Source organism: Dermacentor andersoni, chromosome 10, assembly GCF_023375885.2.
Source record: "Dermacentor andersoni chromosome 10, qqDerAnde1_hic_scaffold, whole genome shotgun sequence".
NCBI classification, from domain to species: Eukaryota; Metazoa; Arthropoda; class Arachnida; order Ixodida; family Ixodidae; genus Dermacentor; species Dermacentor andersoni.
In genome coordinates, this window is record NC_092823.1 from 79,476,870 (window position 1) to 79,496,089 (window position 19,220).

General features: G+C 44.9%; 1 protein-coding gene across 1 annotated transcript in view; it reads right to left on the reverse strand.

Moving 5' to 3' along the window:
* LOC129380696 (trypsin iota-like) overlaps nt 1-19,220 on the reverse strand; it is a 71,787-nt gene that overhangs the window by 32,433 nt on the left and 20,134 nt on the right. The window contains exons 4-5 of the mRNA XM_055062459.2: nt 10,429-10,526; nt 3,941-4,082 (exon numbers count right to left, since the gene is read on the reverse strand). Coding sequence (XP_054918434.1) covers nt 3,941-4,082; nt 10,429-10,526 — 240 coding nt within the window. The remainder of the gene's footprint in view (nt 1-3,940; nt 4,083-10,428; nt 10,527-19,220) is intronic.

A 19,220-nucleotide genomic window follows, 5' to 3' on the forward strand; every position in this document is an offset into this window, starting at 1 on the left:
AAAAAAAAAATATTTGAAATGTGTAGCGTCTGGTGCACAGGCGTTGGGCGCGAAGTGAAAAAACAAGACCTGGACGTTTACTTTATCTGGTTATATTGAACTTACTATCGCCATATTACTGAAAACAAAATTTGCAGAGAATACTTTATTGTTCTGAATTGAGTTATTTTGTCTTCATACAGTGGCCTTAAAGAGGAAGCTTTAAGTCTGGGCGAGCTGCGACACATTAAAATGTATGCAAACTTCAGAAATGATTTTACGACACAACGGCGGGACTAGCTCAAATAAAATGCGTTGCATTTGAAAGAAAGAAGTTACACCAGTCACTTTAGGAATCGGAGTTAACAATTAGGCGTCGATTTTTTGTTATTGCCGAGTAACGGTGAGTTAAAAAACATGAAGCTTGGAGTTCACAAGTCAGTGACTAGGCGCCAAAAGCAGATACCATAGTCCTGCAAAATGAAACCATTTGAGCAACACAAGCAGACAAATGTCTTACATAAATTTATAGCTTTCTTTAAATTGTTGAGATATGTGCTTGTGATTAAATAGGAGAGGTTAAAGGTTTAAATGCGTATGTTATAGAGTGGCTTGGCTCGGTATAGAAATATGAATGCGCCGCTCCTGTTCGAATAGTTTTCGCATGAATCGACATTGCACGGAGCTTTGCGGTAGATGAGAGGCGGCGACCTAGTACATGACCAGCATAAACGTCAAGCAATCGCCAATGGCATAATTTGGTTCTTTCACAAGCGCTGAAAGCTAAAAAAACCACCACCCACGCTCTCTGTAAAGATGATCGATCAGTGAAGGTGAAACGTGCGACCCCGGTATTTATCACCGGGATAATCTCGACGGTTCATTAACTGACGTCTTAGTAGGCTGCCGGATCCTCAGTACGCAGTTGCTGCTTGCGCTAGGCTTCACGAGCCTGTTCTCAAGCCCGGGCTGCAGCGTCGGTACGGAGGAGACGAGCTCGTTCCCGACGAAGCTCCCGGCGTTGCTCATCGAAAGCTGCCTGCTCCTCAGGAGTACGTATGGCGCTTGGCCTATCCATTTCGGAGCCGGAGAGAAACTGCAGCGCGCACGCTCGGCTGCGATGGAGGGCAACTAAGTCACTACTGGCGCAGCCAATCGCGCCTGTGTCTCTTTTTTTTTGCGCACGCGCACGGGGTTGCACCTGTGTTTCCAACGTACAGGCGACGGATGGTTGACCGACACGGCTAGCCATACACAGCTTCACCGTAAAAAAAGTTTCTAGTCACAAAATATTATTATATATCTGAACGGTGTAAAATGCGTCAATTTTACCCGCTTCAAATGTATAATTAGGTGCAGTTTATGGACTGGTGATACCAATAATCGCTGTTCAGTTACAAAGTTGTAAAATTAGTGCCTAGTGAGCTTTCGCAATTTTACAATTACGAAGAATGTTTAAGCAATTGAAGGGTTAAATAAAGGTCGTGCTTACTATAGTCAATAGACTGAATATCTTTTTAAATGCGAAATAAGATTATGGTAATTGGTGCAGTACTTGTGAAGAAAAACGATTTCTCTGTTTCCATATATTAAGATAGGAATTCGCAAAAGACGCTTCTTAAGAGGAAGCTTTAGCTCATGTCAGCTCCTATACCTGCTGTTCAAATAAATGTAAAACGTAGAAATTCTTTTCTGAGATAACTCCTTGGCAGATATAATCAAAATATGTTGCAGTTCAAAGAAAAAGTTATATTCTAGAAACTGTCCAAGTGGAATTTCCATTTAAGGCTTGAATATTTTTACGCAGGTTGCCGAAAATTGCTTTGTAAAGAAATAAAAGCACATTGTTTACAAGTCCATAACTCTGCGCCAAGAGCAGGTATCACAGTTTTGTAAACTGCATCAGTTCGAACATCTAAAGCAGACAAATTTGATAGCTTAGTTTATATCCTATGTGAACTGGTTATAAGGTTTACGACAGGGTGTAAAAAAAAGAACATACTAGTTCGGTTCGGGTTCGGCTTTAACGCATACTGCTCTCGTTCCGTTTCAGTTCCAGTTCGGATAAATAAAATTTTACAACTGCTCCTGAGCCCATTCATAACACTGCGCCGGTTCGCACACCGGGTCCGCCGAGTAAACTGATCTTGTCATACGATGGCGACACACTATACGGGGTTACTGACTTGTCCGCATGGCACATGCGGAGGTATCATCAGGAGATGGAAGGGATAGGCCGCTTTGTTTATTGCCACTGTCGGAGTTCATAGAGGCGCGAAAGTAAGATAATTTACTAAAACAATACAAATATTTCACAAAAACGGCCATCCGATTTCGATTGCAATACCGAATACTCGAAATTCCTAAACCAAAGTGAAACAAATAGTTGTGCGAGGCCTGTGGGGCGACAAAAGGCTTGTTTACAATATTTCATACATTTGCAATAGATCTGATATTATACATATTATACGATCACATATGATGCACGATGACAAATAAACTGATGAAAAAGAGGAAGGGAACGTCCCAGATGCATTCAGTAGAGCGTACTGCTAGTTGAAAGACATAAATGCAATACTACAGCACCACGTGACGTATTGAAGGAATCTAAACATTTTGTGGTGGGTGAAAATGTTAATTTGTTTGTGAAAATAGAGACAACGAATCTATAGGTTGCCTAGAAAGAGACATGTTTACTCAACGACGGGTAAATGCTGTGCATGAGTGACCTATACTCAATGTGTTTGCTCAGGAGCTCGATCATCTGCGCAATAACGGCAGTCCCGCTAAACCACAGGCATTCAGACGAGTGTCCATTTGCGCCAGTGTTTTCCCTGTAGAGACTGTAAGAACTGTTGGTGTATTGATAGTATTCAAAATAAACTAATGTAATTACCTTTGAGAATGCAGTGCTGATCCAAGCGTCGATATGCCGACAACGCGAAGGCCGACTGTGCGGTTCATTGCTGGGTCCTATCTTTTCTTTTGTTTGTGCACTCTTTGTACGTCGGTCTTTGTTGGAGAGAGTGGCCACATTCACATGGTGTGAACTACTACTACTAATACTACTACTACTACTATTACTAGTACTACTACTACTAAAGTAATGTTGTATCGGAAATTACTGACTGAAAAGCAGAGAGGCTAGTTTGAGGGAATGGTAGATGAGGTTAATAAGGATTAGAATATCTGTGCCATGGAGCTTGTCATCAATACTGCAGCCAATTCTAAGCGTTGAGGGCAATCCTGTTTCGTGAAAAAACTGCGGCATTCACTGTAATGTTTCGTAGTATATATTGAGAAGGGCTAAAGACACAAAATATGAACACGCTGATATAGCTTTCAAACACCATTTAAATTGTAGCAATGCTTGTTCTTTCTTATATAAACACTATGGGAAGTTACCACAAACGGGGTCTTCTAAGTAAACGTATTATTCATCGTCCTGCTGTCTTAGGCAAAGTCATCGTGCAAGACGATAATGGCTTCCGGACATGGGTCGTATCGCACGCTCCTCCCATGTCTGAGAGAAGGGTTTCGATTCCCCAGCTCCTAATAGATGAACGTGGTGCAGTTATTTTTCTGATAAAGCGAAATATGCTATGCCAAACCACATGGTTACGCGAAAATCATTTTAAAATGTGGCTCGACGTGAAATATTTTCAGGGGTGCACCTTTTCTATACAGAACATCTCCATAACACATGTTAAAGAGCACATTGAAAGGAGTTAGTAATCAGCTTATTTAGTGCTGCAACTGACTACTTCGCGCGTCTGTGGCTGCAAACTTCATAGCGCAAATGCAAAATCCGATGCGAATTACCACGAGAAGTGTGATATCTTAAGTATAGCAAACAAAATCCAGCATTTCTGGAAAAGAGCCCCATAATATTATACATGCAGCATTTCATGTCAAGACTTTTATAGTAGGGAAACCACTAGTCGCATGGGCTTTTACATACCCTGAGCAAGGCAATATCATGATTGAGTGTCGCCTCGGAAAAAGCAGGATGGATGAGATAGCTGCTTCCTCTGACACGGTAGCCATGAAATTTCTCAGAGCTAGCGTAGAACACTGTGACCGACCTTGGCCCAGCACGCTCCCTGCAATAAAAATGAAACATTCATCACATCTGCTATTTGTATTAATGTAACACTATAACGAGAGATGTGCAAAAGCTCATTCAGATATGTCAATGGTTGTTGCTCTCCGGGCAGCCTCGTTGGAGACAGAATAGCGGTCCCTTCAGAAAAACCCATAAAGCGCAGATACATGGGCATACTCGCATACCATAGACTATGGGGAAGTATCTATACCGCACCACACCCGAAGCCGCCTAAAGAGGACGCGATAACGTACAAACAACCGCAAACCAACAGTTTTCCTCACTGAACAAAATACCGTCTCATTTGCCCCACACTTAACGAATACGACTGCAAATTCTGCCACACCCACCGTCGTATCCAAACATCCGGTACCACATGGTACGCGAATGCGACCCCGACATCTCCACTACCACGAACCACACACTGGAGCACTGGGAAACCCAGCTTATCAGCCGCAATCCTGGTGACCAGCGTCAGCTAGTGAACAGGGCGAGGCAGAGGTCACATGCCTTCCTGGAGTGAGGAGACCAGCCGAAGGGAAGACCACCGATTAACTTCGTCTGCTCTCACTAGAGTTCACTCATGATCATCACCGTTCCTGATAAACGGTGGCCTGCTTCGGGCTCCCAAGTTGCAGATACACATGGCGGACGGCGTTCAATTGCGTGCTTGGATGGATTATTTGCCAATTTAGTCCAAAGTTCAAAGTACATGTTATCTTTGGAGACGGGGAAAGGCATGGGTGCGCCGCACTTGACAGGTGCTCCCAAGTTTTAACAGGCTACTCGCCATTGATCGCATGATCGCAATGATCGTAATACTATGATGATCGATACAATGATCGCATTTTACTGGTGCTAACCTACGGGCCGTAACCTTGTAGAATAGCAAAGAAGGTAGAAGCGAAGCTTGGGATTTCCCACTGAGCGATGCAATGGTGCATCCAAAGGAAGAGACCTGGGGCTCTAGGCCCCAGGTCTACCCTACTAAAGACGTTTGAAAAGCCTTCGCCCCTTAGATCCTGTTGCTACTTGTTTTATTCGCCTACAACAAACGCGCTCAGGCTGAATGTGAACTATAACATTGCCTGTTCTGACTTGTACGTGGTAATCAATAGGAGTGTAATTGTGCTACAAGTTTCCAGGTACGTTTTGAGGCACCATCGTGAGTTTTAAAGGTACTTTGGTATAAACATGGTTACGCTTGGCGTAATTCAGCGAAGAGTGAAACTTGAACCGTCATTTAGATTTATCATCTCTTTACGAATACTCCACGCTTCAATTTCCTTCGGCCACGCGTATCTTTCAACGGCTTTTTTACCCGTATGGAAGTGGTCGTGAAAACGCGTTTTATATTTCTGCAAGGCTTTGCTGTAACAAAGCTTTTCAGCTGCATATTAGATTCAGTTTTCGTATTTATGAATTAAAATGTAGTGCCCACAAGTAGCCCCTCCACCCTCCGTCCTTACTTTTATTTTAATGAAGGCCCACTGCTTCATGCTATCCTAGCTTTGACCCTGGAACAATGAACGATAAATTGGCACTTGCAATTCTTAGAGAAATGAAAACAGTGGTGCGGCTTGGATTGGCACGGGCGTGAGGCAGGTATTGTAGTTGAGAATTTTGGCAAGAATGAAATTTTGAGAGCAGTGTAATGCGTAGGACAGGTACGTTAAGTGAGCAAAAGATTTGTCAAGATATAGGGATAGCTGCGCAGGGCAAAATAGGCTAATCCCCGTATTCGCAAATTCGCCTTAACTGGAAGCCTATGCTTGACTTCGTCAAACTAACAACTCGCGTGAATGCGCTGAAGGAAACGCAATAAACGTCGAAATGAATACGATTGAGTTTTCTGGCACAAGACAGTGGTGATTGAACTGCCTTTGAAGAGCAAATTGCCGTGCAGCGTGCAGAGATCGGGCGGATTAAGACATATACTTTGTTGAGGTAATCCCGGAAGAAATCTGACTTTTTCTGCAAAGGAACAATGGCGCTGTATGTCACTGTGCCTGAAAAACACGGAGTCCTTCATGACTTAATGCAGTCACGGAAGGCGAACCCCACCATTCATTCGGAGAACGACTTCTTGGTACGGCATTACTATAGAAATGACGTTGCGGCTTACTTATGGTACATTTGGTCAGTCGTTTTCGAGTGCTCCCGAGTGTTCTGGCAGCGCGCATTGCATTCGGCTGGTAGAAATCAAGTGCTCTGAACTGATTCAGTTGGTTGTTTCAGAGCACCATACTCCAACTTAGAGCACCCGGAGGCGCCGTCACATGTAACCCGGGTGCTCGACCGAGATCTGGCAGAGTTCCGGTCACATGACTCATGCAGCTTCCGCCACTGGCGCGAAGCCAGCCGCAACGGCAAGCCTCGCCAGCTGTGCGCCTTGTTTTCAGCAGAAGACGTGCTGATGTGTTTCGTCTTCCAGCCTCAGTTGCTCTGGCGCGCATCGAAATGTTCGGCTTGGCCACGCTTTCTCTGGCTTTGGCGATTCTGTATGGTTAGTGCACTACCTAGCTGAGGTTCTGAAATTCAAGGTGTGTTTAAAGATGTAAACTTTGAACTATATCAGTTCAGTAAATTATTTATCCATCTAATCACGTTGATCAAAGCATAGCCTCCGCGATCACGCGGGGCCTTGTGTTACGGTCATTTCAATATTCCGTAGAGGGCGTAGACATGGAAGAAAGCGTAGCCGCCCCTGAACGACTCTTAAATTTCTGAACCTACACCGCTAAGCTGTGTCGCTTCGCTTACCATGGTTTATATTGTCGCAGATAGATAAATTTTTTCGTCCTTTATTTCAAAGGTGCACTCTTGAAAAGATTTCCACCCTTTTCTGGCATATCTTGGCCCACAACAATAATGGCCATTTGACTTGCCCGTATTTCCTTTCTTTAACGCTGAGAGCCCGGCACTTCCAAGTGACGAACAGCATGCGCGTTATCAGCGTGACACAGCATTCTCAACAGGAAAGTATCGAGCTCAGCGTTTTGAAGAAAGGAAACGCAACCAAGGCAGATAGCGATTGTTGTTTTGGGATAAATATACACTCCAGAGGGTACAACTGTTTTAAGCGTGTGAGATGCTGCATGTGCGGTGCATGCTAAAGTTGTACATGTATGTAGGATGGCAAAGTGACAACCGAATCACATGAACCCCATGAGACAGCCGGAAGGACGGCTGTTCAAACTCCTGTGCTATCGAACTCGCCACACTTTTCTAAATCCCCGCTACACTTTGTGTTCGTTGCGAATATATAACAGGTGATTGCTAATTGCTCTGCACTGCGCTTAATTATGAAGCATTGATTATGTTCAAAGCATTTATACGTCGTCAGCCGAAGTGCATCTCGCGTTCTTCAAAAACATTGGTCGGTTGCACTTTGCTTACTCGTAGCTACTCGATGCGCTTCGGAAAGCACGACGAGCTCTTCCCGTGTTCTGCACTTGCGGTAGTGATTAAGTGATAGTTATAGCAGTTCGCGCTGTGAAATTGACACACAAAGTTGAATCTCAGCCCCGTGTTGCACAAACGTTTTTTATCTGACTAGTACTGAATCACTGCTACGCGTAATTTTAAACCGAGGCTCTCGTTGTGCCTCAGTTGCGATTTAAGCTTATCGTACCATTCAATGTCAACGAACGCCGAAATAACCTATGTCGTGTAGTACAGGAAGTATATGCGGAGAGCCATGGCACAAAGTTCGCATAGTTGTAAATCAAAGCAAAAACAATACAGAACCGTGAAACTCGCATTCTGAAAAGAAGCTCCGTCATAACTACTATTTGTGGTGACTAACGCAAGCATTTACTTCAGTGGTACAAAACGCTAATGCGACGCTTCTTCAAAACGTTTGTATATTCAAACACTTACCTCTCAAAGTCAAATGTCACTAGTGACAGATGGCCCTTAGCGCCACCTACAGCCCGCGTAGGAACTACGAAAGCCATGTTATCTCGTTATGAAGAGCGTCGAATCAAACTGCTGACGATGCGCGCAGGCGCGGAGGTGACTTTCAAGCATACCCTCGCGTTTCTCACTTCAAAATAAGGTGTCAACGCACTCGGCTCTTGGCCTTTGCCATAGAACAACAGCCAAGCTAATAGGATAAGAAAGGGAAAAGGTCTCTGTCCTTTCCGTGTGTCGTTAGTGTGCCTTTCCAATTATTACGATGCAACAACTAGCAAAATATCAAACTTTCTGCATCTCTGCTGTCCTGTATTTAAGCGTTACCCAGCCTTCTCTTGGAAATTAAGCGTCACGAAGTGACAATTTCTGTGGGTTCCACGCAGTGTGGGAATCGATGTAAGCGAAGCGCTCTGTGCTGTTTGCTTTGGTTGACGATGATTAGCGGTGATGGTGACGGCAAATGTTTAACTTCAATGTTTAGTCCAACACGAGAATGGTGAGTTGACGCTAAACGTTACCTTGCTTGCACCACTGCTGGTTGTTTGCGTAGTACACAGAACAAACAGGTGGAGGTGTTTGCTTTAGGCCTCGTTGTATATCATACTTCATAACCTCTGAGAGGGTTCAGCATATCTTTTGCCTCAAATGGCACATCGCATTGTGGCAGTAGTAGTAAACTTGAATTGGATTACGGGGCTGTATGTGCCGAAACCACGCTCGGAATATGAGGCACCCCGTAGTGGAGGACTCCGGATTAATTTTGACACCGTGATGTTCTTTAACGTGTCACAAAATCTAAGTGCACGTGTGTTTTCTATTTCGCCCCCGTCGAAATGCAGCTGCCGTGGATGGGATCAAATCCACGACCTCTAGCAATACCATAGCCGCAAAGCTGCCGCGGCGGGCACAGAAGTGTTGATTTGACGTGCGACCGCTTTCGTAGCGTCCCCTTGACCCTCAATGTGCGCTATAATGCGGCTCTGCTCTTGCACGCCCTGCGTAAGTTGTCCGCTTGACAAATTGGCATGACGTTTATTTTTCCGAAATAGCACAAACGTACCTTGTCGTACGTTGAAGTCAAATTCATCCCCTTTGCCCGCAACGGCTGTGTTGTCTATAGTAGCAGCGTTTCCTTGCCTACTCATATCATCCTCCCTCCCACTACCTCGTATAACTGCGAATGAAGAGAAGCGATGCATATCCACTCGGTTCGGGACTGCGTGGGTTCTACTCATTCTCTGCCTCCTCTCCTCCATCCTCTGTACCATTATATCTAGCTTCCCTCTGGACTTGCACTTCAGTAAAAAGGTAAGCACCGCGATTTCTGCAATGGTTTTGCAGGGTGTCTAGGATTATTTAAGCTGTCAAGAGGCTAATGCGGTGACGCTCAGGGAGCTCCAGAGGGCATTGTACGTATTTGGTGCGGCCTAAAGGGCCCAATTGATTTATTCTGTTGCCTTTCCTCTCTGCTGCGCTCCTGTCAGCTATACACGAGTTCTGAACCACCCCCGACGCGGTGTGCCAGACGGCAGTAGCAGCAGTGGAAAAGTCGAAGAAGAGAGAGGGAAAGAAAGGTAAAGGAAAGACAGGGATGTTAGCCAGATATTATCTCCAGTTGGCTACCCTTTACCGGGGTAGGGGCAAAGGGATGCGATATGTGAGAGAGAGAATAAGTAAAAAAACATGAAAGCCATATGGACACACATACACACGATACCAAACTGTTTCTGTGGGCACTGCCACGCGGTCTGCGAAGGCGTTCCTAGTGTTAAGCGGTGTCACCGTCCAATCCTACGTGACACAGCGTACAGTCACAATTAGTCACAAAGTTTCGTGTCTTTTAACCAACGCAGCACTGCCCTCATAGCAGATCACGCTGATGTTCGCGTATGCCAGTTTCCAAGGATGTTGTTTTCCGTTATTGGGCGATTGTCCGGTGGGTCTAGGGTGGGTGAGAGGGCTAGTCTTTGCGGGCTGAAACGAGGCCACTCACAAAGAAGGTGCGCGATTGTTTTGTTGCACCCGCAGAAGTCACAAAGTGGCCTGTTGGCTATTCGGATAAGAAAAGAGTATGCATTTGAGGATGCTACTATTTGCCATAGATGGACTAGAAGGGGGCAGTTACGTCGTGGAAGGCCGGGCGGAATACGGAGCTGTAAATTAGGGTCCAACGTATGAAGGCGGGCACTTGCGAATTCGGATGAATTCCTTTGAGCTAATGTTAGGTCACGCGCAAGTGCGGAAAGCTTTTTCGCTTCGTCGGCTCTCGAAAGAGTAATGGCAACGAAGTTGACGCCGCCAAGGGCAGATCGAAAATCGAAGGAAGAGGCAAAGAAAGCTTCGCTGTAATATATGTATAAATGAAACCTGAGTTCCATTCCCTTGGTATCTTAAATGTACAAATGCTTTGTCGTAAAGCTCATTACCTGACTAAGCACTGTGCATTGGTGACGACGTGCATAGGGGTCACAATGGTACCAGAACACGTGTCCATGTTGTCCCGGATCCGTATGGCAAGAAGAACCTGCGTATCCGAAATAAATATTTTTTTTTCTTTTTGCTTTGAGAAAGCTTACACCGGGTGGCACCACTACACTGAAACAAGTTCACCCAGTGAAGAGCTTATGTTGTCTGCAAGTGATAATTTGTGTCTGTCTTGTCTGCATATTCTTTATTTAAATAGAGACACCAAAGAAATATATTAGGTAGAGCTAGATTGAAATATTAAGCTTCTGCAATAACGGGCTCGTAATCTGTAGCGGTAACGGAGTTTTCTAAAGAAAGAAATGGAAAAAAAAAAACGTAGATTGGAGAAGGCGCCAATTCTTGTTGACTATGATATCTCTCGTGTCACCTCAGCACTGGCTGATTCTCAGCGAGCGGCGTATATAAGGGAAGATCACGTGGTAATTGTCAGCTTCCCCGTTTTGTCGCCGGCAGTTCAAATTGAGGCGCAGCAGCTGCATCCTCGGCGGTAATTTTCTGTGCAAGAAAATATTTTATTGATACGCAGAAAATGATGCGTCTTAGTTAAACATCATTTCGTGCTAACCCGACCTATCTTTCTTTTTTTTTGCAATATCTCTTGAACGACGCAAGACGAGCCACTTCCAGGTCGCAAACGGCATGTGCTTAGCAGGACAACGTAGCGTTATTACCTGAATAGTACAGGGCGAAAACTGTTAAACCAAGGAAGCTTACGCACAGCTTATCACAATGATGGTCGTGCGGAAAGTTCTGTTTGGCACCTTAATTGTCCCCTCACCAAGTCTGGTCATTTTGCGCTGGCAACCGCAGTGCATACGATGAGCATTAGCGATCGTGTCTGCAGCGGAAAGGGCTTTCGCACATCTTATGACATTATGGTCGCAGGGAAAGTTAAACACCAATGGGAGCAACCTATTTTACATTTCACCTGAACATCGAAGTGCAAAAGAAAGCTGAGAAACATCATCATTAGAACAGATGGACATTATGTAATTAAAAGTTGTAGTAGGGCAATGGTAACTCAGAAGCTAGAAGTTCTGTTTAAAAGAAAACTTTACATAGGGGGCTTCTAACTTGATACATGGGAACGAAGAAGCCGTTTTGTCCTCAATCGCGGCCTCTTAATGGCTCAGCCAAATGTCAGACGAACACCGAAGAAAACAATCACTGCAAAGATTTTGATGAAGCTTCTTGCATGGAAACGAAGAAGGTGAAGTCTATTTACCGTATCAAAAGTACTTTTCATTTAATCCACCAAGTTTCTAATAAATATTCTTTAAGGATTCAGACTTCAGCATGTTGGTAGTTTACGTTAAACTAAGAACAGCACTACGCATGTGTTTTCTTTTTCTTGTACCTGCCTATAATCCTCTTCAATGTTAAAAAAAATTTTCAAGTATGAAATTTACAATTCTGCCACTCAGCAATAAGAAATGATCTCAATTATTTAAACTGCACCAATGATACACCAAAATATACAATGTTATTGATTATGTAGCGTAAAAACCTGGAACTATAATTTTTTCAATAGGATTTTTCTAAACCCTGGTAAATGTAGCAATTTTCCGTGAGCCGTAACTCTTACACTAAAATTTGCCTGCTAAAGATACTCTAACGGATACAGTTTAGAGAACAGTAATTGCTGTTTTTGGTGCTAAGTTACGTCTTCGTAATCTTCGTCCTCAATGTTTTCAAACATACTACTTTTTCTAAATTATCGTAATGAAATTGAAAGCCCTAAATCAAAAGTCTCCTTCGTACATTTATTTTCTCCTGACTTGTTCCGGCATATTCACAAAATTTCATTCATATCGCTCCGTTAATATAGATTTACGTTTTGCACATATCGTTATAAACGAATTGGAACTGGCCCCGAGTTTAGACAGATAAAAACATTATTCGAGATATGCGAGATTGAAATATTGGAGTTTAATTAGTCCAAACTGTAATAAAACTAAACAAATTGCAGCATCAAATTGACTGCACTGAAACTTCGCAACAATATCGTTACCTGAGCTGTGCAAACCAGGCGTATAAAATAAAAATGGCTTCATATGTTAGCGTAAATGAACATGGGATTGCTACCTTAGAGGGCCCCTCACCAGGTATGGCCATTTTGAGCTGACAAGCGCACTGCATGCAATGCGCATTTACGATCGTTCCTGCCGCGGAAAGAGCTTAAATTTCAATCCAAGCGCTGTTTTCCCTTCCCGTCGTGGGCGTCCGCCGATCGGACAAGCGCGCCTACGTACATGGAGGTTCTGTGACGTCGTTCATAGGGACACGTGACTTTGAGAATTATGCAAGGCAACACCAGTTATATGTTTGATCTTCACTAGACGAATTAAATTTTAAAGCAACAATAAAACCTACAAACCGAATGTCAGTGTGTCCTTGTTTCACTTCGTGCCGTATATAGCAAGGGAGATGGGCTTCCTATTCGTCTGCTTGTTTCCACCTCGTGCAGTCGCGTGCGCAGAGCGAAACGATTTTGTTTTTACCGTGTTTGAGCGCGCGATCATGCTCTGTGATCCACTTGCGTCTGCCTCAGTGTGCGTCTAGCACTGACTTTATCGCTAGTCAGGCTTTCTCGCGCAAAGCGCGCAAAATCGTGCGCAGCGCGATACCAGCTAAAGGCAACAGCTCCCACGCGAGACCGTCAGCGAACGTGCGCCACGCAGCAAAGAAAACGAGAGAAAGAAAGGCGGGGCCAGTGGCTTATGCGCCACGGGATACTCCAGCTCCAGCATGGGAGAACGCAGGGAAGGAAATTCGCATGCGGAGGCGAGACGGGGGCAAGTGTTGTGTTGGCGGTGACGCTAGCCTCCCGAAATCGTGGGCTCGCGGCACTGAAATATTTCTTTCGTCCCTATTACTGAACAAATTTGAAAAAGTCTTGCGGCGGAAAGCTCCCTAGAGGGCGCGCAACAACTTCCAGCGCATGACAAAAATTGTCTGTGGGACCTGGGGAGGGGTCCTTTAACATACATGAGTTCTGCAGTTACGTGCGTAAACAAACGAGGTTTCCCAGATGAATCCCTTAACTCTGTTTATTTGTTTCGGGCTTCGCATACCGCATTGAGATTAATTGCAATGAGTTATAAGTGTACTTGATTTTTCAATCTCCGCTAACGGTTTGTGACCTCCTATAAGCCACATTTCCTGCCCTTAGGGACGAACTCTCAGATTTGTAGTGCTCCTACTTTTCGGAAATTGGCTTTCTAGAAAGGTGAGAGGCATATTTGGAGTCTACTGTCAAAAGGCTGCACCTTATCGAAACAGCTGACTTTGCTTTATAAAGAGAGCCCGAATTTATTAAGATTTTTTCACTGTTAATAATATTACAAGTTCTATAGCCCCGCAACATTGCACCTATTCCCGCGTTTCGCTAGATCATATTGATTTCTCTTCACTCCCTGGGAAAAAAAAATATAAGCCATGAAAAACACACTGACAAAATGTTTAGTTTCACGCGTTCTCTTTTCGCGCTAATTCCCGCTAGAGCTGTATACCACATTAACTCCCGACATGAATAAATGTCGACAACAGTGTTCGGGTTGCTTCCGGGCTCCGTGGCATGAATCGTTGTTTTCAGTGATTTTTCGGTTGGCTCGCGTGCAGCCATTACCTGGCGCAGAATATTGTACTTGCTGTCGCAAATCATTACGGCTCGTCGCCAAGACGTTATGCTTGATGATGATGATAATGACGACTATAATAATTATGACGACTATAATAATAGTGGTGGCAAATATGTTGATGATTATGATGACCAGAAAGGCCGTGGCACCTACCATCTGCGGAAGACGGGCGACTTGTTCACTTGGCGTCGCTGAGCAGAGTGATGGTGATGACTTGGCATCCGCTTTGACACGCGCTGATGACATCTGACACGGAGCTCGTTCGTGTAACCTTTCTAGTGCACCTGAATGCTTTTACTCCTTTATAGGTTAACCTACATTGTTCCAGAAAGGAGTACTGGACCAGTTAAAACAGTAGATTGTACCAACTAGAAACTTCGATTCTATGCCAGACTTCCTTTCATTTGTGCCATAAGTCTTTTGGCTGTCTCTTACTTGTCTGCCTTAGAGATTCACTTAAAGGGACAATAAAGTGAAAAATGATTTTTTCTGCATCAGTAAATTACCCTTCTACAACACCAAAAACACCACTCTTACAACAATAAGAACGCAAGAACAAAATACGGGTGGCGACGCCTACTTAAGTTCCCGCACCTGGGGGCTGTGACATCTTGGATTTTGATGGCATCTTCTTGCGCCTGCTAATTATATATAGCAGTACAGATTGACCATTGTGTTCTAAAGGAACCAAATATTACACATGGCAAGTTTCGGGAACCTTTATTCAGCCAACACGGCCCAAATGCGAAAACATACTTTGGCATCCCTGACGTCACGCTGACGTACCGGCACTGGGTTTTCGGCGCGAAATTCAAATACTGATACTTGGACTTTCATTTTCTCATCTAATAATGAAAGTATCTTTTTTGAAATCACTGCCTGCAGGGTTCTCAAACGATGCTTCATTAGTCTAAACTGATTTATTGTTTCACTTTAGTGTCCCTTTAAGTTCACCCGTTTTCCCGGATAGTCAAGGCCTCGGGCCAGGGTGACTTCTTCCACATTTGTTGCTGGATTGTACAGAATGTGTGCCGAAGAGTAAACACACGTATCCAGACCACGTGGCGCACATGTCACATCCCTTCAACCGTGGCCCGGTACATTGCTGTTGGTGACGTTGCTCATAAGGATGTATTCTTGGCGTTTCCTTCGATGCTTGGTTGGGACAAATAGTCACCTAACCTGCTTGAGTTAACCAGGCTCAGCTACATGCAGCATGCACTGTAGGTAGCCCCATTTTCATTTGAGCCCTATTTTTGGAACTGGAATGCAATGAAAACCTTGCACGTATCAACGCTACGCGGAGCGCATCTCACATAGCTTGTCAAATGGCACGATACGCTGCTAATGATGATGCTGATGATGATTTGATCGCATTGCTTTTGAAGCGGGATGGTGACAGAGTCACCTAGCCTGCTTGAATTAATGACTTATGCCATACAGGTTTATAGTTACATAAGTACCACGACTTATGCAACTGCTACATGGCGTGACACTTGCTGAAACAATATGCAACTGCAATGCAAAGGGCTCACGTAGAGACGCCACGGGGCGCGCATCTCACATTTCACCATTCTAATGATGATGATGATTTGTTGGCATCCCTTTCGAAACGCGGCGGTTGCATAGGTTGTGTTCCAATTCTGGCAAGCATCTGAGACAGTCTACGTAGATAATTAATGAGACAGCCGAGACAGCATAGAGGCCTTGTAATGGAAAGCGTTTCGAGTCGTCTGGAATATGGACCGATGCTTTGAGAGTCCCCTTTGGACAGGCGAGGTGGGTTGCACCACCAAACTCTTGTTATTATATTGCTTAATGTCTTACCTATGTTAAAAACGAAAAAGGAAAAGAAAGAAAAAGACATGCCATAACCACACTTTCTGAACACCTGTTGTGAACTTTGGTTTTGTAGGCCTCCGTTTGTCACTTCCCTACTTTTTTTCTACCAATCTCCCAATTGTCTCTTACTAATTTCTATTGCGGATATGTTTACTTTCGGCCTGCTCTCACTGAACCCAAGGGCTTTAAGGATGCCAGAGGCGCCTAAATCAACAGCTCGGCAGATATCTTCACATTCTAATAAAACATGCTCCATCGTTTCCCTAGCTTTGCCAAAGCAAGAACATGCTTCTTCGTCCTTGTTGTATCCCGCTTTAAGAGTGCGTGTTTTAAGGCGTCCTGATCTCACTTCGGAAAGAGCTTCCCTAGGAGTTATCAGAAATTGTTTCTTTCCCGATTTCGTTTTTTACTCCTAAATAGTCACTCATAGGAGATTTCTTTTACATTGCCCCCACACATGAGATAATTTCAGCCTCTCTGACTTTCCGCTTGACGTTCTTTGTTGCTGTGTTGCCCACACTACAGGCCGCATACTTGCTGGTAAGCTTCCTAGTTGTTTTTCTCCTCTGTGAATCAATGTTTTTCCCGTGCGAATAGCGCTGTGTGTTTCATTATGGCCGCATTTCTCTTCCCCTTTACTGTTATTATATTTTACTCAGTTTACCCTCCTCCCTTGACTGACCAAGTAGGGCACCACTGTAGGTTAAATGAGGCGTACAACTCCTGCGGGACCCGCCGTGGTTGCTCAGTGGTTATGGTGTTAGACTGCTGAGCACGAGGTCGCGGGATCGGACCCCGACCACGGCGGCCGCATTTCAATGGGGGCGAAATGCGAAAACACCCGTGTACTTAGAATTAGGTGCACGTTAAAGGGCCCCTGAAACGGTTCGGACAAATTTTGTAGGCGCATAGGGTACAGCTTAAGTAGAACATTCGCACCACAATTTAAATGAAGCGTTACGTATTAATGGAGTTACAAGCGATTAGAAGTTACCCTCCTCCCTAGCCATGCCTTTCCTCCTCAACTCGCTCGCCGAGCGAGCGGCGCTAAGCTCCGCCTTCACTGGTCCTGCGTCACGATGCGACGTCACATCGTCCACTTCCGGTTGTTGGAGCACGCCTCCTCCCGCGCGAGACCTCTCCGCTGGCCGCTTGGCCGTCGACCGAGAGCCATCGAAGCAGCGTGCGTTGCGAGCATTCTGTCGTAGCGCCGAAGGTGGCCGGTATTCCGGTAACCACAGGCAAGCTGGTCATTTCGGCAAATGACTGGAGGCATAAACTCAAGCTGATGAAGGAACTTCAGAGTAGACGTACGTGAGCAGCCTGATCGGTCTGCACTGTCCAGACACTTGTTGGCGGAGCGCTTAACCAGTCAAACGAAGCGCTAATATTGCTCTAACCAAGTGTAAAACATTTTAAACATTTATAAGAGCAACGTGTTGATGATTACACTCCTGCGAAAAATACACACCAGCAGCAAAGAAGAATGCACTTCGTTGCTGCTACTGTGTATGGTTGAGCTAGACAATTCACATTTACCTTTCTGCTCATTTCATGGCTCATCCCGGCGCAGTCAAGCGGCCAGACCCTGTCCCCTTGCGCTTGTGTTTGCCCTAATACCGGACTTGCGAAACGCTATTGCGTTAGTAATATTCCGCTGTAAAGTGACGGCCACAAACGCGCAAATCCTGGCGCCTATCGGATAGCCGCAGTCCGATGCGCAGCAGCCAGTTCGCTCGTATGCTGCCTTGCAGAGAGACACGATTTCGCAACTTCACGTCTTTCCAGTCGCTACGTCTGCAGCCCACAACGCAACAAGGGTGATTCATCGTGCTCACGAAAAGACTGATCGACACTGACGGCGGAGCTCTCGTCAAAGACTGCGCACGTTGTAACACAAGCAGACGACACTTGCTGTGTGCCGGAAGTGCTCAAGTGTACTAAAAAACTATACTTGTGTATTCTCTTTAAGTTATTTTCTTTTTACAAAAACAAAGTAACTAACATTCCAACTATTACGAGCATCATTTGTTCACCATAAAGTTGGAAAAATTATCGACCACGCGCCCTGGTCAGCCAATCAGATAGCTCGCCCATGTGACGTCATATGGGTTATTTGCATCATATGGGTAGGGGCGGCTTAAAATTCCGCCGAGCAGTGCGCTGCGATCGACAGCGATGTGCATTTTTAAAACCTAATAATAAATTACACGCTTTACGCAGAGCACTTAGATGTGTCAATTAATGATCAGAAGGACCTACTCTAACGATTCAGTACGTTTGTAGAAAATCGCCAAAATCGTTTCAGGGTCCCTTTAAAGAACCCCAGGTGGTCGAAATTTTCGGAGTCCTCCACTACGACGTGCATAATCAGAAAGTGGTTTTGTCACGTAAAACCCCATAAATTAACTTTTAATTTAACTCCTACGGGGACGGTAGAGTATCCGTCTCCAGTGCAAGAGGACCGTGATTCAAATCCCGGTGCCGCGCTATTCTCCACCGGAAAATACAAAAAAAAAACCGTGTGTTGAGAAAATTGCACAAACAGGCCTGGAGTGCGGCCTGATCCCGGTGACCAGAACCGGTAACGCACTCTCTCACCAGAGCAGGATTGGCCACCCCTGGTGCAGTACTTGGCCACAACCTCCTATATGAATACAACAATCGAACCCCGGCCCTCAGTCCCCAGCAGCCGCGAAGCAACTGACCACGGCGGCGGTCAGATCTGTGACGCTGCAGAGGGTGCTAAGAATACCTGGCTCCGGACAGGCCGCCATTGGAATCTGAACCTGGCAACGCTTAACGTTAGAACGCTATCTAGTGAGGCGAGTCTAGCAGTGTTATTGGAGGAATTAGAGGGTAGTAAATGGGATATAATAGGGCTCAGTGAGGTTAGGAGGACAAAAGAAGCATATACAGTGCTAAAAAGCGGGCATGTACTGTGTTACCGGGGCTTAGCGGAGAGACGAGAACTAGGAGTCGGATTCCTGATTAATAAGGAAATAGCTGGTAACATACAGGAATTCTATAGCATTAACGAGAGGGTGGCATGTCTTGTTGTGAAACTTAATAAGAGGTACAAAATGAAGGTTGTACAGGTCTACGCTCCTACATCTAGTCATGATGACCAGGAAGTCGAAAGCTTTTATGAAGACGTAGAATCGGCGATGGGTAAAGTCAAAACAAAATACACTATACTGATGGGCGACTTCAATGCCAGGGTAGGCAAGAAGCAGGCTGGAGACAAG